Genomic DNA, 27,654 nt, shown 5'->3' with positions numbered 1-27,654 from the left:
GGCTGATTAGTTTCTGAGAAGAAGATTTTTAAAGATTTACTCTTTATATTCCTATGTAAAACTTCGACCCCCCATTGTGGCCCCACCCTACCCCCGGGGGTCATGAATTTCAAAACTTTGAATCTACACTACCTGAGGATGCTTCCACACAAGATTCAGCTTTCCTGGCTTTCTGGTTCTTGAAAAGAAGATTTTTGAAAATTTCTCGAAATTTTTCATTAATTTCTAATTATCTCCCCTTGAGGGGGGGGGAGTAAGGGTGTAAAAACGATGATTTTTAAAAGAAGATCTAGAAATGGACGATAAAAGCGTGAAACATTTTTTTTAAAATCTTTTTTTGGTTGATTAAGGATAACATTATCTGAATAAGTGAAAAGAAAACACCAAGCTTACGTAAATGTTGTTTATATATACATATGTGTATGCAGATAAACAAAATCTTCATCGGCAAGTTGAGCCGCTTCCAATTGAGATTGAAAATGAAGAAGAGTTGGGTCCTTTCGAGATGGAAGGAGTCTCCATTTCGACTACCCCACGTACGCCGATTATCTTTGATATCGAGGAAAATGGCTTAGACCGGAAACTTCTTGGACTTCCGGGATGGGAATACCTCACCGTTAGTCTAGTGGTGGTAGTTGCTACCGTTATTGGAGGAAGTGTAGCGATCGTCTGCAAAAAATGTGGCGGTTTCTTTGGAAAAGGTTCCGAGAAAGACAGTGATTGAATACGTTGATTTGTATTGATGCAATAGATATTTTAGTAATAAGAGCGCATCAATAGATAAACAAACACAAAAGATAATCTTGTTTCAAATTGTTAAAATTAGAGCTTGTCAGAGAAACTCTCACATTCTCTAAAAGATACTGATATCTGTATTTTACAATAAAATTATCAATATCAATTTAAGAATTGCAATGATATAGACATCACTCGGAATATGAATATTATTTATCAATACATTTATCATAATAGCATTATTTAAAAAGAATATGGCTTACTTCATACAACTAGAGTATTTTTCAATTTTTATATAGTTCAACTGAGTCGATGCATGTACTAATGATCAAATCCTTTACAAAACATTGTGAAGATTTATCTAAGGATTAAGATGCAAATTCAACATTATTTTTGTAGTTTTCTGTTCATATTTGAACGATTACCAAATCTACTATATGATTTTTTACAAAAACTACATCTCAATTTTGGGAATACCTTAGAAATATTCGAATACATAAGGGTGAAAGATCGTATGTTTTGCCTTCATATAAAAACGTAGTAAAGTTGCATTCTTAAAAGAAGCTTTATGAGTCATGTTTTCACATAGATATTGAACATGCAAAAACCTTTATCGGTTCCTTATAATCTGGAATATCAATAAAAGGCATATATCAAGCAACAAAACGACTAGTAGCAACGTGCATATACAATAATGTCTTTCTTAAATTCCAGTTGGAAACTAACTCAACCAAAAGATATTACATTATTTTCAGGCAGACTTTAAAAATATTAATAATGATCAATAAATTGAAATTGTGGGATCCATACTTTTTTTTTTACACTAAATACCAATTTTTCATTTACTATGTAACTTCCCGACTTAGAAATAAATTAGCTATTGGATCTTCATAACACCTTTCTTCTGTTAAAATTTTATTTATACATTTCTTTTCCTATTATCAATATTTCAAATAACCTTACAACTTTACTGTAACCTTTATCTTTTCATTAACGACTTTCGGTTCTTGGGAAGATTTTTGAAACATTTTATTAATAGTATCATTTGTACTTATGTCCCAATTGCGTTGAAAACATGCGCCTTTGTTTTATCTGAACAAGTCCGAAAGTGCTAGTCCGAAGAATGCTTACATGTTAGCTAAGTGCGATGTTCGGTTGAAAAGAAATCGTCAGTAGAAAAAAGGCAAATTTGGTACCGTCTAAAAATAACATATATCTAGATACTTTAGTAACTAGTTTCAACGGTGTTTAACACCGCGCCAATTGAACCTCTCATAGAAATTGAATTTGATAAAACAAAAAATTTAAAATCCTTTTAGGATTTACGATTACAATTTATGATTTAACTTCAACTGAACTTCATTCTACATTCAACGCATTCTTCAGTGAAAGGCCTCCGGTAGCCCTAGCCTCGCAGTCAGTATCTACCAGAGCAAGATAATTAGACGAAATAGAGATCTCAGTAAGTGTGAAACTAAAAGAGATGTTTGATAGCTTCCGATCTAGACATTGATATTAAAACCATGATACCATGCTCGTCCACTGAATTTAGGCACTGAATTAAAATATTGCCGATATTCGGTCTACTCTTAGAGTAGGCAATGGTTAGTTTTGGATTGCAAATGGTTTCCAGAAACGAGGATGATCAAGGAGATAGTTTGTATTTAAGAAAATTACACAAGCTTGTTTGTAATTAACGATGAAATTGATAAGTTTAACAAGGACATGCATTTCTATGATATTGATTTTCTATAGAAAGATGGTGATATTAGGCAATTGGGCTAAAAATAGAAAGGAACATCATTCTTGGTTTAAAGATGATGCATGATTTTTTTAACGTGGTTTGCAAAAATAAAAAAGGGATCAGTATGCACTCCACATTTTTTGCAACATTGTTTGATTTGTTTGTCCGTCCAATATACCAATAGTGTAATTGTCTGTTTATAAGACTGATGCTAGAGATTAACCGAATAAATCTAATTTGTTTGCTTCAGATATTGTTACTAACAGATTTAAGTTGAATGTCATCAAAGAATGCAAATTCTACTGATGAACAAATAGTATAGTATGTCGTTTGTTCCAAACATAAATATCATATTAAATGTATCCCTCTCACCCAGCAAATTACAAAATACACTGGCCACAGAAATTCATAATGACCGAGCCTGAAGTCGATAAAATAGGCTGACTTAATAAAACGTGTACATATTTGTTTAAAATCATACACTAATTCTTAAATCAATAGGAAAGAATACAGAGAAGGATTTAACAACAAGCCGCGTTTGAGATAACAGATTATACACTTCAAGAAAGTCTAAAAGCTTATATATTATGGACCATTGAAAATATTTATAGATGCATATAACGCATAATATGAAAAGGTCAAACTTTTTTTATGTACAGCAAAATTATGCTTGATTGACCTATTGGTATGATAAATAAATGATAAATAAATATTCATTCTAAAATTTTCTTTATATTCGTTCTTCTGTTGTCTTTGTCTAGAAGATTTTTGAAGATTACGACTTATTTGATTTGTATAGAAATTGATCTCAACAAAGTCACCAAGATAACGATTTCTTTTATAGGGTGGATTATGCTTTTATATGACGGCCGAACTAAATTAAGGAGGTTGACACCTGCATTAATAGTAATGTCAATCACCTGAATACCACTTTGATATCAAGATGGGGACCTCAAATATGTTCATTTATTTTATTTGTGACCCATGTCACATGAAATTTTTTAGAAATATGGTGCACCAAACAGAAATGATAGTTTTCCTGAAATTATTGCTGAAATTGATTATTTGAAGAAATCAATACTTACAGTTTGAACTATTATTTAGTTGTGATTTCAATACAGTATGAAATTGAACACATGTTGTCACTATAAAAGTAATATCTAAGTCAAATTTTTAAAAACCTTGCTATTCTGGTGGCTTTAAATGCCAGAGCAAAATGTACTCAACAGCAGAGGTTAAAATTGTCACACAATTTTAGAGTAATCAATTTATAACGCAAATAAAAATATAATAGTAATGTCATCTTTACAAAACTTGGCATACAAGTAGACATACGTTTAATGTCTCATGCAAATATAAAAAAAAGTAGGGATCAAATCTAAAAAAAAATTGAGATATGGCATGAAATAAGCTAATTTTAGGCAAAAAACTGGAGTAATTTTTTTCTTGACTTCTGTGAAATATAAGTTAAATTTACAAAAATATATCAACAGAAATATCAAAATATTGTTCAGATATGTTTTTCAGAACATCATGAATATATTGCATTACACAAACTCTCTGGAAGTTTAGTTTGCGCTAAAAATGAGGAAGCTATGGTCACGGTACTCTAAAACTACTGAGTTATGAAAATTGTTCATTTTCTTCTTGAAAACCTTCCGCCACAAAATATAGTCCTTTACTAAACTCTGTTACTCTGTAACTTTTTAAAAACAATTTCAGTCGATATGGTTTACTTGGCATTATAATATATATATATATATAATTATACAAATAGAACAATAATGTATGATACCTTCATATCCCGCATGGATAACCAAAGACTGCAAAAAAAAAAACCCACTGATTTTATTGTCTAAATAACACAGCCGTATAGATAAGCAAAGGGTATAAAATTGTTATTATGTCCATGTTCAAATAAAAAAGGGGGAGGTAGTCTGCATGAGGAGTTTCGTCAGAGCTCCAAAATGAATTTAAGCTTGCATGACAGGTTCATGTACGGGCTATATGGTACTCAGGTGACCGTCAAGGCGTGTGGGCCTCTTGTTTAGAACCTTTCCAAAAAGCGTAAAAGCAGTGATTTTCATCTGTATATGTAAATATGATACAGATGCGGACCATATATGAGAATTCTCCGATATATACAAATGTAATATGTATATGTATTTTTTTTCAAACGGCAATAGCAATAATTAAGAGATTTTAGACGTGGATCAACGGGTATATTTATATATTTGTATTAATATAATTATATAATATGTAATTGTTTAACAGTCCGTTATTTGATATTCATTTAAATATTGCAACTGCGTTTCTGCGGAATAGTTCTTTTAACAGAATTAATATTATGCTTATTTTTATAAATTAAAAGTAAATTAATTTGCATTTACATAATTATGCTTTATGCCTTTTTAAAAAATTATCAAATATTTTTGTTTTACTCGCAAATGTAAAGTAGGAGATACTTAGAAGATTGTCGTGTTTGGCGTGTTTTTATCGAGACTATAATAATCTAATCGGAAAATTTTGAAGTTCTTCATTCTTTTCAAAACGCAAGTTGCTGAAAGTATATTACAATTTACCATAAAAATTAGTACAAACAACACGTTATTTTCTTCTTTGTGGTGTGTTTTTATGTAACCAGCCAATGATGATTTATACAACAATTTTATTTTTTGCGGCTATTTGACACTTGAGTCAATATGATATCTTGTTATTTCTTGGAGTAAATATTTATTGCTATGGTTGTGTACGTATTGTGTAATGTTCCCGAATCAATGCTCGCACGAGGTATCTATAATCGACGAAACGAAAGTGAAAGTATAGATTATACATAAAGGACTGAGTCAAAGGTAAACGATTGTTCATCATGAAATTCAAATGCTTTTCATGCAATTTAAAAAATATATTCAGTTATTTACGGATTGACCATGTTGACACGTTATTTTCTCTCAACAAGTCTAGCACAATCTCCTAATTAACTTGTGTAACGTTAATCCATTCATGCATCTGTGTCAGTTCAGATGCATCTGACTGTATCAAAGGCACTTCCATCTTAATTTGTGAAGAAAAAAGTATTACAAAATCAATATCCTGTTTAAAGGGTTTACATTTTTTCTTTACAAATTAAGTCATAAGATGGGGAGTGCCTTTGATCTATATATATCTTGAAAAGGGTGTACATGAATATAGCTTTTCATTCAACTATTCAGAATAGCTTGATAAAAGCTGTTTTGTGAGTTTTGTCGGCTTACTTTTTTCTGAAATCTGTACATTCCCAGCAGCCATAAATAGTAGAACTTGTACTTTGAACTTTTCTTTACACAAGTCACAATTCCTATAAAGATTATCCATCAAATCTTGTCTCCAACAGATGTTGAAAGGGCTTCATTAAAAGTTCATAGGGCTATATAATTAAAGCAATTAACTCATGACCAAACAATTACTTTGAAATAACACAAAGAACAGTTCTAGTTAACTTTTATAATTTGTAATAATTCTACACAATATATTTACATCTACTGAGTATTTTCTCCTCAATTTCTTATGAAAACCAATTGTGATTTATAGCTGTATAGAAAGTGAAGGGGCAGAAATCTGTATCATCCAGCTTTAACTAGTTTATCGATTGATAAAGACCTTCAGAAAACTAAGAAAAGACTGCACGAAATAATCATGATGATGTATCATGTTAGACTCAAATACCTTTCTAAGACGTCTTGGCTATTCCTTTTATCTAATGTACTGAAGTACAGTAACAATAAATTCAATAATTTAGTTACCTTTATAACTTACCGTACTCTTTACAATCAATAAATTATTTTCTTAATAAAAATATGTAAATTTATAATAAAATGCTTTCGTTGATAATTTATGTAGGTTATGAAGGTCGTGATCAATGCAGAAAAAATATAGACCTGCTTTGTTGCTTTTTTCATATCCCGCATGAAGACTCATTGCGCACAAGGTGAAGGTGATGTACTGTTTGCCAATCATCAGCTGAACAATGAAATTGCATCTTTAAAGTATGTGTTGAAGTTCAAAAACTGCAATGGTGATGAAACTAACTTTGAATTGGGATGCTGTTTTTATAGTCAATAGTACACACAATCATTAATTGTCACTTTCAATTGTTTGTTTATTTCTTTCATTTTTGTAAAAAAAAAAACTACTTAGTACAAAATATTTAAGAATGGCTTCAACAGGCTATTCTAAAATCTTTTATCGAGCTATATAGCTGGATCAAACTATAAACATGTAGCTAAATCAAGGGATTGTGCTGGACCTGAAAGATATTTCGTTGTCATATGTCATAGTAATTTGCCATAAAGCCATCCTTAAAAAAAGTTTTTGGAATTGTCTAGACACAGTAGGAAGGGCAGGGAATTTATCTTTATTTTTCAAACTTGAAGTTTAACTATTTAAACTAAAGATTGATAAAAAAGAAATAAAAATCTCCATATATATATATATATATATATATATATAAATTAATGAAAAAAGTTCTAAAGAATTTTTTTCATTAATTTATATAAATATATGTTTTGCTTATAAAATAATAAATATAAATATATGTTTTGCTTATAAAATTTTCTAAGCAGGGGTAATTCAATGAGGCAGGAGGCAATTCCAAACAAACAATAATTTTATGTTGGCCTTATTATTTTAGCTGTTTAGACCCTAAGTTAGAGCCCATGGCTCAACAAATGTCAGCAAAAGCTGTAAAGGCAATGCTTAGGAAAGAGTGTAAAGCCAGAATTGCTGCTATACCAAAGCTAATTAAGGAGTCCCAGTCTAGAAGACTAACACAAATGGTAATTAGTAATCAGAGTCAATGAAAATTCTGTCTCACTATCTTGATTAAACTTGTGTAAATTATTACATCAAGCTGAATATTAATTATATAGTACCCTTGCCATATTTAAATAATTCTCATTTCAAGATTTGATCCTGTAGTTTTTAGATATACCAAAAGTACAGGAGAGTAATAGCTTCGGTATTTACTTGAGTCGAGACGATGAAGTCGACACAAAGGTCATTATACAGACTCTGTTAAAGCACAGGAAAGAAATTTTTGTGCCCTTCTACAAAGGTGACACGATGAAAATGGTTCCTCTAAATTCGTGGCAAGATTATGAAAGAATGCCAGAGACCGCCTGGAAAATCAGGCAACCAGAGGATGGAGAAACACGATTAGATGCCTTAAGTTTAGGTACGTGTAACAAGTATGAATGTTTGTATTCATGAATAGATATTGTATACCTGGTATTAAGACTGGGGGAATTCCAAATAATTTTTGATAACCCTGTTAGCAGAATTTGCATGTTTTTACTCTTGCTTTGTTTGAAATATGTGGTACTTATTATTATGCATGTTCTTTAAATTTCCTAGGTGGAATTGAGGTACTCGTTTGCCCTGGACTTGCTTTCGGTCAAAATTGCTCTCGGCTTGGAAGAGGGAAAGGTTACTATGACAAGTACATCGAGACATGTAAACAAAAAGGGTCTTATCCATTCATGGTTGGTTTGGCATTCAATGAACAGGTGACAAAGGGCGATCTGGCATTGGACGAAAACGATCAATATTTGTCTGTTGTACTGTACCCAAGCATGCACCGATATGAACTACCTTCTGGACTGAAAGAGGGAAAGACCTTTATAGAAAGGAACTTATTTTATACTTTTCCTTATTGATTCATGCTATGGAGTGCCTGATTTAAATATTTATTGTGCATCAATTCCATCAATGAAAAATGTTTTGTTTATATTAATGTTATATTTGATCAAACATCCTTCTTAAAATATTTTTTGACAAAATGAGGATACTGTTTTTAGTAAAATTCAAAAAAAAATTTAATATGAAGGTTTTGCAAGCTTAATGATACCTGAATGTCAGAAAGAGGACACCACAAAGGGGGCGTTTATAGTGGAAATAGCTCCACTTTTTCAGAATGATTATTTACACAAAAAAAACTCTAGGAAGACTTGCTTATATACTTTCATATAAACATGACCAAAAAAAACTCCACTTTCATAAAGATTCAGAATTCTGAAATATTTTTTGTCAAGTTTACATAGAACTTAGCTAGAATAAGAAATTTTAAGAGTCTGTGTATAGCTTACACCAGGTATCATAACTGTATGATAACCCCTGGTTCAGGCCAGGGAAAGACCTTGTTAAGGATGGGAAAGGGAGACAGTGGTTCAATTGAAAAAAGAAATTATATTGTAGTAAATAAAGACAAATACATGTACCAGTATTAACTTCCGAGTATTGTTATTATTTCAAAGTAAAGTGGTATGGGACACCTCCATGTTGTGACGTATTATTTATCAAAATAAAGAATTAAATCAAGTGTAATTTTATATATTATTCATGTAGTTTTTTCCCCCAAAGTTTTAATCTAACAGCGTGAAAGTATTTTAATAGTAATGTACTTAAATCCACATTAATATCGACAGATGTCCCCTACCACCTTTAAAAATGGAACCAAGCAGGCATTAAGAATTTTAAAATTTATGCGTAGCGTAACTCTCTTGGGTCAGAGAGGGGCCACAGGTGTGAAAGGGGTGTGGTGGGGGTGTTTTCATTGAATTGTTTAAGCAATTGAAATTGACACCCCGAGGAAACCTTTGTCAACCGACGCGAAGCGGTGGTTGACAATGGTTTTCGAGGGGTGTCAATTTCAACTGTTATCCTCCCAAACAGGCACTATTTATTTTATTATACTGAATGTCTTAATTTTAGATAATTTTTTACTGCTTTACGTCAATTCTACGGCGAACGCTGAGGGTAATAGAACGGATTATCAACTGCGTCTAAACCAAACAGATTTCAGTATTTAACATGAAAGTTTAATAAACAAGTTTGTATCATGTTTTAGAGGAAGGGTCGGTTTTACTTGGAAAAAAAGTAAATGATTATGGATAATATAATATGTAAACGGTGTGACCGTTGGACCGAGCGCAGATTTAACACAGTGTAGTTTGATTTTTGTATAATAAAATCTATTTAAAACGCACAGAGTAAGATCCGCCAGTATGGTTGCCTACTCAAATCATTCGTCAAAGTTAAACTAAACGTCGCGTGCTCAGTCTAATTATGACATCATATTTCAGACGTAAAACGTTCTAGTTTTGTCTTCGGAAATAGCCGAAGAGAGTTACGTGATTCCGAATTTTTTGTTATTTCTTCTTTCATTATTCATCAATTTAATTCATATGAATGTCAATGTAATAAAATTGAATACTTTATTCAGAATCTAAAAGATCAGTTCCTTGACGTTTATGTTTTTATTTTCCATCTGATAATTGATAAGACATACATAGAACTAGTCGTGTTTCTTGATTGAAGCACTATTGAAACATATCTGGTTTCCTTTTTAATTTTTTTAATTCAAATTACCTTCTATTGAAACACTGGAACTTATTTAATGGAGTTTAGGGGCAATAAACATCGATAAGTACCAGTCAATCAATGATCAAACTAACTTTTTAAAAACAAAATGGCTGCCAATATGGCGGCGCCCAGGGCTGGAAGAAAATTTTTTTGGCCTTAGTACCCCTGATTCAACTTTCATTTTTCACTGATTTTCTTATATATACGTGTTACCATGAATCCTCGCTTCGCGAGGCGGGCTTCGCCCGCCTCTCGCTGCGCTCGGTATTACATGTAATTTGTAGGTAAGCTTGTTAGTTATATGACGAAAATTCAAATAACTGATTAATGTGCAGATCTAGACCAAGATGTGTGAATATGGGTCAAATTTAAATTAACACAATCATGTAGTGAATAGAAATCTATTTAGGGATTAAGTGCATATGTTATAAAATCAATGTAAAGCAAGGTAGTTAGTTTATAAAGCAGAGTGCGGGAAGGAAAATTCAAATCCATGACCGAAAAAGCCTCGGGCGCCCCTGCAAACAGATATTTTTTGGGATCCCCCCTCCCCCCTTGAAAATTTTTTTCTGGATCCGCTCATGTATAAGTTTCAGATACTTTTGAAGAATGTATGTATGGCCGCGACCCTCCGTCCCTCTTAATATTAAAAACAAAATCATTCAGATTTCCTCGTTGTTAGAATCAATAACCCTGCAGAAAATTTAAGTGCATCAAAGCATTACCTCAATCAATGTGTTTTTATGTTCATATCATATGCACTTGATTAATATCTTGAACATGTGTTTGCAGGTGATTGTTAAGAAAAATATTTCTTCAAATAATATTTGATATTTTGCATTTAGGCAGAGATATTGAGCTTGAATTAAAAATTCTATGCCAACTGGAAAATTTATAAGTCAGAGGTTAAGATCAAAGATAAATCTTTTGAAATGCTTTTCAAACCTATTGTTTATTATTTATAAGCGGAACCCTTTGAGAAGGAAAGTACGCAAGGACCGAGGAAACAGCGATACAAGTCATGTTTAGAAGGATTGATTTATTGGAAAATGTGTGTAAAATAATGCTGCTGTCACATCTTGTATTTAAATTTGAAACATATATTTGACAAATGAATTTGATTTAAGATGAAATAAAAGTTATTCAGTTGTAATATTTGTTAGCAAATAGAGGAAAACAGTATGTTTTTTCATAAACAATGTTTTCACGGCCGGGAACAATATTTTTTTATTTTTTATAGAATGATTGCAATTATGGCTAGTCTTTCTAAACCCCACATATTACACCTACACAACACTATTTTTTTTTTCTTTCATCATGCTCTGCAAAGTTTCTTCAAAATGCATAACAAAATAGATTTAGAGAAAAAAAACCAAAAATAAAGAGATTGTTTTAGATTGGAGATTTTGTCAACGCATCTTGAGGAAATTTTGACTTGAAATCAATAGCTATGTACCAATAGCCAAATTAATTTCACACCAGGAGATAAATTTTTACCCTTCACATGTAATCCCCATTTCTGTGTACATCAGATTTCTTGAGAGAGTTGTCGTTCTTTTTATCATTTTATGTAGTGATTCGGGTTTTTCACTCTCCAATTTTTGCATTCATCATATTTTATGAAATTAAGGTACAAACAAAATCCCAAGTCATATATACATGTAAATTGAAAGTACATTATGTAGTATGTACACACTGGTTCGTGTATACAAGATAAATAGACTAAGTTATCTTTAAAATCACTTTATTATCTACTTAATATATAACTCCATCAGAAATAAAATATTCGATTATTAGATCTGGTAATAAAAATTGTTAAAAGCACTATATTATCTCACAAGAAGATCGACAATGTATAAAAATATTCACAAAAATATTGGAAAGTCACCAGATAAAATATATATATACACGATCAAGATACAATAAAATGTAAAAAAAAAAAAAAAAAAAAAAAAAAAATGAAATGAGTGAATCACTCTATTATGCAAATGCAGCGTATATTGTACGAAGTTCAAACTAGTAGAATCTATAACCTGAAAACTAAGTAAATACTATATTTTCTAAAATTAAAATCTCTGTAAAAGCTTGATTTCTTTTACATGATCCTCCCCTTAAAACCTCAAATCATCATATTCACTATGTGTTGCAATTAAAATTTAAATTTTTGCATTCTTAATCAAGGCTAATACACCGTTGCATGTCCTTTAAAAGTGTTTCTCCGGAGTAAAAATGTTTCTGATAAAATACGACAAAATTGCGCTAGTTTTAAGGAATAAATGCAAATATGTAAAGTGTTTTCTCTCTTTGTCCCGCTTTTTGTCCGAAATCGCATTCTTCGGCCAATGTGGAGAATTCTTTCGACGCAATATCAAAGTGTTCTTATACAATTTGTTCACACCCGAATATTGGAAAAGCCCTCGTTGTCAACACCTTTCTTGTTACTCTGAAATGAAAGCAAAAAAGAATTTTGTTAGAAAACTGTTTAGAATTAAATCTTCACATTTGAACAGTCAGACTATTGATGTTACATAAGTACATGTTGGTTATTCACAAATAAACAATTGTTGGGGGTCATGCAAACTTTAGGGGTTAATTGGTATTCTTAGACATTTTTGATTTAAACAATTAAAACATGACAACTTCGATCATTATTTTTTTTTACATAACTTTTAAGGTCAAAGTATGTAGTGGCCATTGGACCCAAGTTAGAAAAGAAAAAGAGTGCACCAAGAAATTGAAGCCAATTTTGAGCGATTCACTTCCGAACACAAATCGTATTCAGAACTTCAGATCTAAACAACGAGGAACAGAGCTTCTTTAAAACTATACGATGCCCGTGGGCCTTCGAGGTCACCCGGAGTAAAATAAATGTATTCAAATTAATACAAAATGCATTTTTAAATCTTAACAAAAATTGCAAAAAGTTAGCAATTCCGATTAACATTTACGCAACAGACTCTTTAATTAAGCAATTACAAGATAAGAATCGTCCTTCATACCAATGCATTAATTAAAACATACCAATGCATTAATTATAACATACCAATGCATTAATTAAAAAAGCGTAAGGATTGCGATGAAAATATAATTGGTCGCATGCCGAGAATATAAAATGACATTTTACATGGTGGTGATTTATTTATCCCACATTTTCATCCACCGAGGCTGGTCCTCGTTTTGCACATCATCCTAGGGTCAGGGGATATAAAGCACATATTCAAGAGACTATATTTTTTAGAACTAGTTGAAAATTACATATTTAATTCTTTTACTATTTCATTTCTTTTTTGGCGCGCTGGGATATACTTTGCTTTTGCACAATCTGAAACAAGTGTAAAATATCGATTTGATTAAACTGATTTTTGATTCCACCCTTTTGGCAACAATCTGCGATAGTAAGTGTATTTCATATCTCAAATATATCTGTCCTTTTTTCTGTTTTAATCATTCGTTATAACGACGAGCGTTGGTTATATGTTAAAATATAAGTATTACTGAAGGAAAACTAAAGTTTTTATTACTTTGTGAACCAAAATCGCTTGATGAGAGAAGGGAAGGCGCAAAACTTTCAATATCATCCAAAGTCAGTGTGAGAGAGCGGCACATAACACCATGGAATTTAAAAAAAGAAAACGTTTTTGACTCACCTACACGTACAACCCCCCTCCCCAACTCATATGTTCATTTGCAGAACTAAAAATTCATAAATCACGATTTAACAGCATTCTTCGCGAAAAATGGCTGAACAACTAGACAGGGGAGAATTAGTGTTGTCAGTGCGCGTTCGAACCAAGGAAGAAAAAAAGTGCATAAATGTAAAAGAAAACAAGTGAGGCTTAATAATATAAAAGTTGATCAAGCACTAAACTAAGATGTGCACTTAATTAAGTAATTGCAAAGCTGGCGTTTGAGTGCACTTGTGGAGAAAACACATCAAAAGTCACATCTAACTAGAAGTAACAATCAATAATCACCAAGATTTTTAAAACTTAGAAGAATCCTCGGCGTGAGGGACATATCCAGTATTTTGTAGTCCTGACTTGTTTTCAACCTGAAAGTTACGACATTCCATAGTTCAACTTAATTTCACAAACTCGCTATAAGAATGTGTTGTTAAACAAGACATTGCCAAATTTTAAATGCATGCTTTCCAGTTCTTGGAGGATCATCATCGTATGTTTAAACATGGCGGAAATCTAATCATCCAGTATAGTTAGAAAATTACATTTTAAGCGATGTCTTCTCGCTGAAACATCTACGGAACAATTAATCATTTGTTTGATAATATACCTGCAGATGGACGTCGTTTGGACTGGCAGTTTCTAATCCCCATGGATCGACGATGAAGTCCGATGCGTATCTCTTTGTGTGGTACTCCGCCTCACGGCGATGTCTGACCAGTGCCGGGCCCCATTCGATGTTTGGCTTCATAGCTTCTTTTATGCCCTGCAAAAAACAATCAAAATGGTTTTAATGAATTTAGTTAAAGCATATCGACATATTTGTTGGTGTAGGAACTAATATAGACAGCAGAAGATTTTAATTTTTTTTAAATGTCGATCGGATGTACTGTATTTTGAGAAAGAGAGAAAGAGAGAGAGAGAGGGACAGAGAGACAGATATGTTGTATTAATTGTAAATTTTGAGTCAAAAGACTAATTAGAACAAAGAAAAGGAATCGGTCAAATTACCCCGGTTTTGCAGATGACGTATATTGCCGTGCCCACAATGCACACAATGGTGACCAGGGTCATCCCCCAGCCCATCAGGTCAGCGTACACGTCATACTCGGCACCATTGTCCATCCCTGTGTAGTCCACCCAGGAAAACACCATGATAATCTAAAAATACATAATACAATGCACATTGGATTAGCTCGCTGTAATCATAATTTTCTCAGCAATGCCGAAGTAGAGCTTAGTACTGGCTTTTATTCACCAACGACTAGCACTATAGAAGTTATGATACACTTTCTTTTTCCGGTACTGAAAGGCTAGAGAATGTTGTGTCTCACAAAAAATGCTGACATGATATATAAGGATAATTCATAGTCCGATGGCATTAAACGTAACGTTTACCCTGTGTGACGTCTTTCCAAGTGGCTTAACCGTTAAAACTAACACTTCATGATTCATTCATTCATTCAAAGTAATCAAAATTAGAAAAAATAGCCTATATAAAAAAATCTAGTTGAATCTTTCCATGTTCACTTGTCTTGATATGATATAAGAAGCCACTTACGAAACAAAATCTTGTTATCTGTTTTTTTGTTTATTGATTTAGAGGCTTTGTACACTATAGGTTGGACTTACCGCTGCCAGGAGAGGGGTGATGAAGCACCAGCACAGCATCCACCAGTATTTGAAGGCGATGAACGGGACGCAACAGCAAAACGTGTTACCAGTCATCAATTTGATGTCGTCCAAGAATCGGAAGATACCTGCATGGGGAAGACATTACCCTTTAATGTTTAAATATCATGATATTTGCTGAAAATCTATACACAAGAATATTTTTTTCATTATTGTTTTTGTTATTGTTTTCATTATTTTCTCGTGATTGGTATGCAGACGATAATTAAGGCACTGGAGACGAAATCCCCCCCCCCCCAAAACAAAATGTGCTGGGTTCCTATCAGGACTATTACAAATTAACTGCAATGTTTTTTCTCTTTCAATTCAAGATGATTTAAAGCGATGTATTGTGATTTTTTTTAAGGAATTTAATTACGCCAATAAGATTAGGACTTTTTTAAAAAAATCTTTACCGTACGATTTTAAATGATGTACTGTGAAAAGAATTTATTTATTCCAATTGGATTAATACTTTTAAAAAAAAAATCTTTACCGTATACCCAACCGACGGAGATGCATTCGAAGATGGCGATGAACAGAATACTCCATCCTCCAGAGTAGGTATCCATGATTGATAACATGTATATACCGCCCTGAATTCACCAAAACAAAAAACAGAACCAAATATATACGATTATGAAATATCCGTAAACTGAAATAAAAATCTTAACAAAAACATCCAAGACATAAAAAATCGTCTTTTTCTCAACACATGAACTCATTATTCTAAATTTTCAACAGCAGCTACAGTGTAGTTTCTATTCCAGTCATTTTTATATCTTTCTTTTTACATTTCAAGTTTCTCTGCCTATAAAGTTGCACTGTGTTATGAAAATTGCAATACACAGTTTTGTTTTAATATACATGTGTGTGTGTGTGTGTGTGTGTGTGTGTGTGTGTGTGTGTGTGTATATATATATATATATATATATATATTGAAACACAATAAAATCCACAGTGGTCGGCGAGTTATAGATAAAAATTAAATAAGAAAACACGAAAAACGTTCAATATAGCTTAAGCGCTTTCATTTTAAAATCTTATATATAGCTTCTGAAGATTTTAAAATGAAAGCGCTTAAGCTATATTGAACGTTTTTCGTGTTTTCTTAATTAATTTATATATATATATATATATATATATATATATATATATATATATATATATATATATATATATATATATATATATAGTGTTTTTACATACATCTGTCGTTAAGGTGAGTCCGAGCAGGAAGAAGAGGAGGCAACAGGTCATGACGGTGAACAGTTTGTATTTACGTAACTTGGGGAAACGGTCCATCAGTGACGTAATAACAGTCTCAACCAACACAAACTGAAAGAGAATTGTGTGTTAAAATGAAATAAATACAAACCTTGCGATGAATTACACATCACGCCTGTTTAGAAAAACTGAAACCCCTCCTTTTTATAAAAAAAGTCATTTAAAAAAAGAGTTTTTGTTTTCAAAGTACATGTATTTAAAATTCCTTTACTTGCATTTTGACGCAAAAAAGCAAATTATAACTTTTGTTCAAAATTATGTTGAACGACAGTATTCATAATGAATTATTCGACACTACCGCTACCTTTAACAATATCAAAATATTAAATGCTGTAAATAATATTAAAGTCATTAAACCACTTTTAAAAAAAGACATCTTTCAAAAGCCTAGTTTAACAGAGTACTTCAAGTGGTTACTAAGCCGTTACGAAAAACATAGGCCCAATCATACCAGAAAAATGACACTAAAAAACCAAGAACACTCCCGACCCACCGTATAAAATTTCATGATAATGATTTTCCAGATAAAATTATTTGAATTGAAGAACATGCACACAGTCAACATACTTGACGTGAAAAATGGGGGGGGGTTTGCAGCAAATATTTGTAATTTAAAAAATAGAAAAGGAATAAAAATAATTAAATAATAAAATAAATTGATGTTAAACCTCGCTGTCCACTCCAAGTGTAATCAACATGACGAAGAACAGAATGGCCCACAGCGGGGAGATGGGCATCTTAGTGACGGCGAATGGATACACAACAAAGGTCAAGGACGGTCCACTCTTGGCGACCTCGTCGACAGGGAGGCCCATGTAGGTGGACAGGTAGCCCAGGTAGGAGAAGATGACGAACCCCGCGAATACACTGGTCAGGCAGTTGCCAAAAGTAACGATTAACGTGTCTCTATAAAAAAAAACAACATGGGTGTACACGTAGTATATAATCTAGTTTTCAAATCAACTAAATAAATACCAAAGAATACGAACATTGTGACGAAGTACAGCAAGTAGCAATCGGGCGTAGGGGCAGGGGTAGATTGAATTGGTCCCTCAACTTTGAAATACCAATGCCCTTTTCCCCTAATACATGTATTTATGTATAGAAAATAGAACCGTTTTAATAATTGTTTGGAATTTCGGTGGGATGTTACTATCTAGTTTACTCATCAAAACAATCTGTCAAATATGTTGACCTCCTGCTTTTCTAATTTGCTAAGAAAAGCTCACTAATATTCATAATCTGTCAAAACTGGAAGAAATTGTATGCCAAGACCCGATCCGCTATATGAAATTGACGCTGTTTCAACGATATTCGTATAAAGCCCTGAATGAAGTTAGGGAAGTGGCACTGCGTTCAATGTATTCATATACATGTAATTATTTATAAGCCATTACATTGTATTTAGAAGTAATGAATGCACCATTTTGACATTGACTTTGTATAATTGACCAAAGGTCAAGGTCAAGACATTTACAGGCCACATCGTATCAAGCAATCTTTGCGTCAAATTTTGGCTTCTCATTTTTCATAACAAGATATGGTCTAGACGAGAATTGTGCATTTTTAAACAACAACCTTGAACTTGCACAAATGACCCTGGGTCACGTTCATGAAACCCGTTCAGGTCAAAAGCGATCAATCTGAAGTAGGGAGTTCCAATGTTTTTCATTAAAATATATAGAGCAAACATGTATTTTGAACTTTTTCCTCAGACAGACGGAGAGACGGATGGACAAGTTAATTCCTATATATACTAGTATACTCCCAAATTTTGTTTGCAGGGGTATTAATAGAAATGCATCCATGTCGACTTTAACCAACAATTCGTTTTCATTCTATAAATATTTTCAAAGGGAAAAAGAAGATATAGCAGGGTATCGATTAAATATGAAATAATTTATTAATGCATTCGTCATAATATCCGGCACAGGACTCGAAATCTTTTGATAATGTGTGAATACCTTAACAAATCGTTGTGGAATTTGTTGTAACTGGCCAGAGCTATCAGTCCTCCCCAAGATGCTGAGAGAGAGAAGAAAATCTGTACGGCGGCGTCCTTCCACACCTTCAATAATATAAAAAAGATGATAAAAATTAGAAGGGTACTATTGATACTTTATATCATAATTAACACACTGTATATAAATATTTTCGACGATCCTGGTGTATGTATATCATGTTTCATCTTGCTTGCTCCGGCCAATCCAATGTTGCGTTTAACAATTCCGCTTTAATCCAAGTAAGTTCACATATAATGATTATTATTTGAGTATTATGATGTAATATTGACTATTCCATTATATATAAAAGAATGATTCTTTATGACTAATATTGATGTATTTTTCAGCAATTATTCGATTAAATGTTAAAATAGTTAATTGATAAAATGTATACTCAGTATGACTATATGTTACGAAATCGATTTGTAGTGTTATCACATCATAAGCATGTGTATAAAACTTTTGATTTCGTAACATGTACGATTCCGACACTAAGATTTCCTCTCGTTGCTATAAATTGTGCATTTATTCTTGTTTTATATGTATTTTCAGCTTGAAAATAATGCATAAGCCTATAAAACATGTTTTTCATGCAAGTATTCTACTGACTTGAAAAAAGTGCATAAAACTTCAATTTGACCGTGAGAAGACCGAGTGAGAAGGCTTTGCAAGATAAACATGTACGTTCATACAGGCGATACATCAACAGCGAAATATTCTGTACTGTTATATGAAGGAAGTTTACTGCTATCATAGGTGTTGTAGAGATAGCTACGATGAAAGAGAAATGATGGCGGACATTGCCTTTTACGAGTAGTGTTCAGCTGTAAGATTATACACATGAAAGGGAAGAAAAGGCTGTTATCCTGTACCTGAGCATCTGACAGCCTTTTTAGATCGGGTGTAATGTAGAATTTGATCCCTTCCTCCATTCCTTCCAACATAAGGCCACGAAAAAACAGGATGACAAGCACTATATAGGGGAAAGTAGCCGTGAAGTACACAACCTGGAACAAAAATCAGATCTGTGTAGAAGTTGAAGGGCAAATGGGGAGATTGTTTATACAGAACGATAAAAATGGACAACTTATTCGTGAAACGCAACGTGTTCTATAGCAGAGTTTACAAAAATGAACAACTTAAATTTTGAAACCAAACAAATTGAAACGTACATGTACATGTATAATTTCAACATACACGTATATTACAAGATCACAATTATAAGGATATATTGTTCATGGTTTTTTTTAAAAAAAATCTATTATGACAAATGATTTTTGGTAATTTATTATTTGTGATGATGGTTCGTCCCTATGGGATAAATTTTAAAGAATGAAGAACGTTAACACTGGATTTTTGCCTAAAAGTTTTTCACATCCGCATATTGATTTCGAAATTTTTGCTTAAATTTTCCAGTGAGCTTTTCATTCAATACAAAGAGAAAATGTAATAAGTAAACGTTTGAAAAATGACTATAAGAAAGTAAGGCTCTAAAGTATACATTTGTATAAACATTTGTAACGTCCCTTGCATGCGCAAGCTGTCAACGAACCTTTCCGGATGTCTTGATGCTCTTGCTGAGGGCCAGGATGACACAGATGAAGGCTAGGAGATAACACAGGGCCAGCTGCCAGCGGACTCCGCCCAAGTCGTGATAGCCGCTGCTATATCCGGACCCAGTGACGTAATTGCTATTTCAGAATTGAAGTGGACATATTTCATTAAAAAAGTATTTTCATACATACATGAAAGTCTTCTCCTTGAAATTTCAATATGACTTCTAAATAGTTTGCTTAAATTATTTCAAATTCTTATAACAAAGTTGACGTTAATAATTTGAAATAATGAAGACTTCCTCATTTATAATTAACTTTAAATTAGCAGTTTTTCGATTCATAACATTACAAAAATAGCCGAAAGAAAAATCGCGCATGCGTACTCAAAGTATTCCTGAGAGGGAAGAGTTCTTGGGAAATAATCTTTGGCCTTATCGGCATCCAAGTAGGCACGGACTCCCTCCTTCTTGTTCAACATGCCAGTCTCATAGCAGATGCCCTGTGTCACGTTTGCTTCCCAAACCTTGCCCCATCTGTTGTTTCCATTGCAGCTCTCCCAGGTTTTGTTCAAGATCTTAACATTGTCATAACACACTAAAAGAGGAAAATCCAACAGTATGATTTTTGGAAACGGGAAAATTGAACGAAACTGAGAGAGAGAAAATGGGGTTTTTTTCTGTCAATAATATGCATTATTGATTTGGGATCAAGTGATATGATTACTTTGATTTTTGGGTAAAAGGGTCGTTTAAAATAATTATGAGGGAATGAGCTGTAAATCGGGGAATGGGTTGTAAACCAGCAACATAAACACGTAATGGTGAGGACACCTTGCTAGCCAAGGGATGAGTATAAACAAAATCTGTTATCAAATCCTTGGCTAGCAAAGATGTGATGTGAACAAATACCCTCTGACTTGAAAATTTAGGCATGTGTAACTGCTATAGCGCTTACTAGGATGAAAAAGATACTTTTTTAAAGTACAAAATCTTACTGTAAAGGAGCTCCCGAATATCTAATTTACACAACCTATTCAACGTGCACTATTTACTGACAAATAATTAAGGTTGCACTGCATTGAAAGCTTCGTAAAATTCTTTGATGACGTAATTAAAGTCTTACGGTTTGTACTCCAGTCTCCACATGATTGCCAAGGCAGTTCATCCGTGAAGGACGCAAAGAGGTAGAAAAACGCCCAGGCAATGATCATGTTGTAATAAATTGCCACCAAAGCAGAGACGATGAACATCCCGTAACCAATACCTTGTGGGAAAAAAATTACAATTTTATATCGAGTTTAGCAATATTGAGTGAAAAAAATTACAATTTTATATCGAGTTTAGCAATATTGAGTGGGAAAAATTACAATTTTATATCGAACTTTGTAATATTTCATTTTTTTTAGACTATACTTGGCCTGGGAGAAGACAATTCAATATCATAAAATGGAATCTACGTATATATACGTTTCTGTTAATTGAAGTTATGGTTATGATTCAAATTTTAGTTCATATTGCTTGTAAATAAATTTACCTGTGAAAATAGGGGAGTACTTCCAGCAGGTGAATGGACCAGCACTTGAGTACTGACCAATGGCCAACTCTAGCAGGAAGATGGGAATTCCCAGAAAGGCCAGCGCAATGCAGTATGGGATAAAGAAAGCCCCTGAAAAAAGCAATGCAAATGAAATATAGTTCAAACAATCAGTCAAATTTTGAAATTATTGTTGTTCTGATAAATCTTCGTCAAATATAAATTTTACCTCCTCCGTTTCTGTAACACAGGTACGGGAATCGCCAGACGTTTCCCAACCCCACGGCGTACCCCAGACAGGACAACAGGAAGTCCAGCTTGGACGACCAGTTTCCTCTCTCCGTATTTTCGTCGCCTGACTCGTCATCTATGTCAGCTAGTTTCTACAAAATCACATTTTCAATATTTGATCATCGAGAATGTTATGACAATTCTATTCCATCGCGTTTACTATAACGTCAATTATATGTCGATAAACCATCAGTATTTATTAAGCATGCATTATCCGTGCAATTACATGTACTTGGTTTGAATTCTTACTTTGTGATAAAATCCGCAACGCGTGTTCTCTCAAAGTATTACAAAACAAAGCATCATATGTGAGTGAAAATGCAGTTTAAATATCATCTGGGAGTGAATATACAATTTACGTATCATTCGTAAGTGAAAATACAGTTTACGTATCATTCGTAAGTGAAAATACAGTTTACATATCATGCGAAAGTGAAAATACAATTTACATGTATAACAACTCGCCCAACCAGAACACACACTAGACAGCACACTGTACACGTCTCCATTGCCAATTTTATAGGGTTTTAAATGAATTTTAAAAGTTACTGAGTTAGTATGTATTTATTGAAGTTTCCTTTGCCCTTCATGGAGTTGACTTTTCATAAAAAAGACAATTTTTTGAAAATCATTTCTTTCTGTGTAAACCAGGATGTTTATCTTATTATTTTTAGGTCAAAAACGGAGAGATGCACTGTTAAACTATAATATTTGCCTTCAGTCTTACATTTTTTTAAATGAACCTACTGAAACTTTTCAAAGCCAAAATAAAAGACATTTACACCGAGCGAGACTTTGGCAATGATTAGATTGTATGTATACAAATACATATTGATGTATCTTTCCTAATAAAAAAATGCATTTAAAACGGAAGCTAGATGGTTATAATGAAAAGTAAATAATCGATTTCTTTTTGCAGCAAATCAGCTCATCTAATAAATAGTTTGAAGACAACGCATGTTATAAAAATGTTCTGTGTCTTTTTTAATATATCAGAAGAAGCTAGTATTTTCTCCTTTTCGTCCTTGGGGCTCATGTATATACAGAAAATTCTGGGCTTGAACAAAGGACAATCGAGTGTTGAATTACTACATCTTTTGTGAATTAAAGAAGACGATATCCATATACGTATATATGCAGTGTTTCGAAGCGTGTTACAATACCCTGGTTAAATTCAAAAGATTTCAGAGCTGCATGGGTCTTATACTTTGTAAGATGAAGTCAATTTTCTGGCAAATATATGCATAATCGTAAAATGGTTTCTTTTTTATATTAAAGATGACTATATAAAAAGCATTGAAGCGTGTCAATTGCCCCAATCTAGGTTATGTCGCTTTAACACTTGCAATTTATAAAATGTAGTGTGAATGTGGGTAGAGGAAATTTCGGGGGAGGGGGGGGGGGTGTAATAATCATTATTGAATGAATATATGCAGTTTTACGAAGCAAGTTATAAAACCAGAAATATTCTACTTGGTCATAAAAGAGGAGTATGTTCGTTTTATGTCACACAGGTTGTTTGCTTTTAAAGATTACACAAAGGCTAAGGTCACATACTCAGGTAGAAATTGAATAAAATGGGAATAGAAAATCCCATGCTTATTAAATGACAGATTAGAGTAAATTTGTTTTCCTTTACAATAACATTTAACCAGCCTCGGGCCGCCAGAAGATGATAATTCTAGGTCTGAATTGAAATTAAAATCTTTGTCATAGACAGTCGGGATCTCTATATAAATCAAAACTACGTAAAGTCTACACATTAGACTAATAGCACTGATATCTTGTTTACGTATCTTGAAGCCCCTCTTTAGTATTTATTTTCTAGAGTTCAATATAAAATTACAAGTAAAAACTTTGTAACATGCGTACAAATAAGTTACATACATAATTATTGAATCTAACAAATCCAGATGGGCTCCCACCCTATTTTTGATAGATCTATCCAGGATTTGCAGTGCATAGCTTATTATATTTGACGTAAAATTCCTAAGAATTTCTTATTTTGGAAAGTATCCCATTTTCAAATTAAACCCACAAGACTAAAACGCAATATTTTGCAAAAGCGAACGTATACTGATTGATTCGCTTCTAAATCGTGACTATTTAAAAAAAAGCTGGGTATCGACGAACGTTAGTTCTACATAGTTCTTGACATCCCTCCTTTTTTGTTTGTTTATTTTATGTGTTTACAACAGTGCAAGTCTGGCTTGGACGTGTTGACTGTAGCACAGTAACGCGTCTCATACATGAGGTATCATTTACATGTACAATGCACTGCAAAGCATTTGCAAACATTCGGTGAAGTTAAAACTGAAAAACGATCCAAATACCCGTGAGAAACACCGCATATCTCAATTCAAGTTCAAAACATGAACTCTTTTTAAATCTTTCAACATTGTTGTTTAGATCTATCATTATTTTTTACATTACAAGTATCAAATTTCCAAATAGATTATTAACCTCTGTCATTTTACAAATTTCCCAATATGCATCCTGCATGATAAAAGACGATTCCGAAGCAATTACATGGGATGTCATCTGTTTTGACGGTTTAAACACTTTTAATAGCAAAAATCGGTACTCGGTCTCCCAAATCAACAATTTTCCCGATTCTTGTTCTTAGCGAGAGGGTGTCAAAAGCATCGAAAGAGAGAGAAAATGCCATCAAAGCTAAGATTTCCTATGTGAGAGAGAGAGAGAGAGAGAGAGAGAGAGAGAGAGAGAGAGAGAGAGAGAGAGAGAGGGGCGGAGTGGGGGTGGGGTCGTCAATTGCAATTGCAGTGTGTCGAAAGACTTTTAAATAAGTATAGAGGTACCTATAATGTCTTATAAGAAAATTTAATATCGACCACCGTGTCATTTGAACTTCTTTATTTTAAAGATAACGTCTTACAAAGAGATTACATGCAAAACAAACCTTACGTGTTAAATGAAATATGCACCACCACTGCATTACTACGAATCAATGATTTCAATACAGTGAACATGTCTCAATCTATACAGAGCAAACAAAACCGATTGATATATAGATGTTGACTTTACTTAACAGTATTTGTTTTGTTCTTTTCCCTTTAATTTTCCGTTTAATTCAATTTTACATCTAATTTATAAATATTTCTCAGTTTGTGGCAATATTAAATACGATAGAAAGGGACGTATACATTCTTGATTGAATATTTATAGATATAACCTCCGAAAAACACTATTTACACGAGCATATTCATTTTGGTGGTCTTCATTGATCGCTTAAAATACTCTGTGTAACATATCGGAGCTGTTGAAAATGTGTAAAAACAAATAGAAAGTTCTTCATATTCAACAAAATGGAAATTTCACTGCTAAATAAACCAATATATAGTACTCGGACAGTATACATGTACCATCAGTGGGTTTGTTGATATTCTCAAATTAAGCGAATAACACAGCGTGTTGTCTCAATGAAGTCTCTGAATATAGCTAATGTACTGTACCCTGGGTGTTTGAAAAGAACAAGATGCTAACATTTAGGAATGCTCGTAGAAAAAAAAAATGCAACGTGTGTCAGGTTATGTTCTAATTAACTGTACAGTGTCTATGTACTAACAGTTTTATACCCGTGGCAGTTAGTACATGTTGGACAAAGTACAGTACTATATACTAGTGTGAGTAAGTATAATCGGCCTACCGCCTTATGGGTTTCCACGTCCGTTTCGTAAGCAGCCATGTTGCTTCTGAATTAGTCCTAGTTGACACGCCCTTTCTGGTTCTTTTAGTCTCTCCACAATGACAAGTGTTTTTTTTATTGCGTCTTAAAGAAACAATTCCTTAAAAGTATTACACAAACTAAGATAAAGAAGAAAACTTAACATTGCTAAAATCCTAAAAAAAGTCTTTGTAAGATTTTCTACTTACCAAATGGTAAACAAGAAAAACTTCTTCAAAGTGGTGAAACAGCGAAAACGGACGAGAAGAGCTTAACCAACCAAGTGTGAATAGTCGGGTTTAAAAGAAATCTACCTCTTTTTAAAGGCCCCCAGAACTCTTTTTAGAAGCGCTCATGCGTGCAAAAACAACGCTTTTGAAAACAGTGGCACCATACCTTTAAATCTCTTGTTTTGAGCAGTGTTCAGATCAGTGTATACCTTTATATAATGAATAGAAACGGTCCGAAGATAGCTACATGCACCTGTAGTTGGAATTGAAAAGTATAAAAGACGCTATTTTTCTGCAAAAACATGTATTTTACACAGGCAATGACATCCATATGTGTATAATAACATTTTTTTTTTCATGGGCATCCCACAAAGATGCACTGTAACTACATGCATTTTAAAATATCTTGCTTACATATCGTTCATATGCAAAAATCAAAATAAAAAACCCAAAACCAAATATTTTACTAGGTGTTTAGAATGTTTTCCGGCATACAAATTGAAATTTTATGAGCAACGATAAGAATAGTTAATTTAATCTGGTGACCTTTGTAGTAGATGAAGCAATAAAAGTCGATTTGATTATACTAGATTAATTTGTCATTTGGATATTTTGTTCTTGAAGGAATTAGTCGACTTTTCACACGCTGTAACCAAATTGCCCAAGTTGATATTTATTTGGTTCTTTTGAATATAATATCCTGAAATGTTGAATTTACACTTTAGAAAATAAATATAAAGATATTTTGCTCTATGAATACATGCACTTTTATTTTTATTTCAAAATCTGCACTAAAATACACTTTTATAGAAGCTATTAAAAATTCTTTTTCTTGTGACCTTACTGTTAATGAGTTTGATTCCCAAAAGATCCAGTCTCCAAATAATTGCATGTAACTTTGCTACGTGAATTTAGGAAGTTTGAATTTACAATTGGGGTGGATGGATCCTCCCCCCCCCCATACACACACATACTGATCTACATGTAAAATAGTAAGTTTTTAGTTTATTTCTCAGTAAACTTCACTATAAGTTTATATAGCGTCGTCGGTCGTGCAAGTTGACTGCACACTAAAAACTAGGGAATTTTGTACAATGAATGTGTTTAAAATATAAAGGACTTTGACCTTCGGTATTGTTAAGGACAATTGATATGAAGAAACAGGGATCTTTTAAAGCTGTAGGTATTCATAGGACTGGACCACAGTGTATCCAGTTATACATATTGTGTGCTTTGGATATAGCGTTCAAGTGTGAGGCCATTTGAACTGATATTTTCATGGAATGACATTTGATTGTATAATTAATCCCCAAAAGTATTAAATTGAAACTGGTTTTAAAGCAATATGAGCTGCAATTTTCATGTTGAAAGATTTTTTTACGAAAATGTTATTTTCTACTAAATGACAAAAATATCATGGTTTTTAAATATCTTTTAGCCATATTTTTGTGTGAAATGGCCGTTAAGAAGCCTTTATTGGAGCATAAATTAATTATTGACGTCCTGTACAAAAATTAATTTGCTATATATTCCTGAGAAGAGAAATCTTTCCTCTGACAAAAATAATTTTTCAAACCTTATATATCATAAAAGTTTAAGATACATGCAGACTTATCATACTAGTAACTTTTTGCAGCAAAATAAAATTCTGAAAAATACAGCTCATACTGCTTTAATATATGACGTCAGGTGCCTGTGTGAAAATTTATGAAATATACCTATGAATTTTCAATATTTCAAAATTATCTCCCATTTTAAGACAGCTTGGACCTTTATTTGAAAAAACACGAATCCCCTTAAATTCTCTCAATAATGCAACGTGCAAAATTTGGTTGAAATTA

The 27,654-nt window shown here is 32.8% G+C and overlaps 2 protein-coding genes across 6 annotated transcripts; one reads left to right on the top strand and one right to left on the bottom strand.

Moving 5' to 3' along the window:
• Positions 1 to 5,235: 5,235 nt before the first annotated feature.
• On the top strand, positions 5,236 to 10,821 carry LOC105330104 (5-formyltetrahydrofolate cyclo-ligase). Of its 3 annotated transcripts, XM_066086554.1 has the most exons (5): positions 5,314 to 5,331; positions 6,431 to 6,504; positions 7,149 to 7,293; positions 7,436 to 7,691; positions 7,871 to 10,821. In XM_066086554.1, exons 3-5 carry the CDS (start codon positions 7,174 to 7,176, stop codon positions 8,170 to 8,172), a joined length of 678 nt encoding a protein of 225 aa, XP_065942626.1. In that variant the 5' UTR covers positions 5,314 to 5,331; positions 6,431 to 6,504; positions 7,149 to 7,173; the 3' UTR covers positions 8,173 to 10,821. The 3 variants fall into 3 exon arrangements, with proteins under 3 accessions (XP_065942627.1, XP_065942626.1, XP_011429989.3); XM_066086555.1 differs by lacking the exon at positions 6,431 to 6,504 and having other exon boundaries at positions 5,236 to 5,331; XM_011431687.4 differs by lacking the exon at positions 5,314 to 5,331 and having other exon boundaries at positions 6,410 to 6,504.
• A 1,345-nt stretch (positions 10,822 to 12,166) lies between these two features.
• On the bottom strand, positions 12,167 to 25,928 carry LOC105321334 (sodium-dependent proline transporter). 3 transcript variants are annotated; one of them, XM_011419598.4, is made up of 17 exons: positions 25,793 to 25,928; positions 25,566 to 25,688; positions 21,837 to 21,990; positions 21,608 to 21,739; positions 21,197 to 21,337; positions 20,458 to 20,668; positions 20,071 to 20,209; positions 19,391 to 19,525; positions 18,480 to 18,583; positions 17,184 to 17,421; positions 16,438 to 16,566; positions 15,725 to 15,824; positions 15,190 to 15,317; positions 14,569 to 14,718; positions 14,168 to 14,323; positions 13,852 to 13,928; positions 12,167 to 12,320 (listed from the first exon to the last, which is right to left on the bottom strand). In XM_011419598.4, exons 2-16 carry the CDS (start codon positions 25,602 to 25,604, stop codon positions 13,860 to 13,862), a joined length of 2,025 nt encoding a protein of 674 aa, XP_011417900.3. In that variant the 5' UTR covers positions 25,605 to 25,688; positions 25,793 to 25,928; the 3' UTR covers positions 12,167 to 12,320; positions 13,852 to 13,859. The 3 variants fall into 3 exon arrangements, with proteins under 3 accessions (XP_011417900.3, XP_065942624.1, XP_011417902.3); XM_066086552.1 differs by having other exon boundaries at positions 25,566 to 25,704; positions 25,793 to 25,880; XM_011419600.4 differs by lacking the exon at positions 13,852 to 13,928.
• Between the last annotated feature and the right edge of the window lie 1,726 nt (positions 25,929 to 27,654).

This window comes from Magallana gigas, chromosome 6, assembly GCF_963853765.1.
Source record: "Magallana gigas chromosome 6, xbMagGiga1.1, whole genome shotgun sequence".
In the NCBI taxonomy this organism is placed as follows: domain Eukaryota; kingdom Metazoa; phylum Mollusca; class Bivalvia; order Ostreida; family Ostreidae; genus Magallana; species Magallana gigas.
This window is presented reverse-complemented; position numbering and strand designations above follow the sequence as displayed.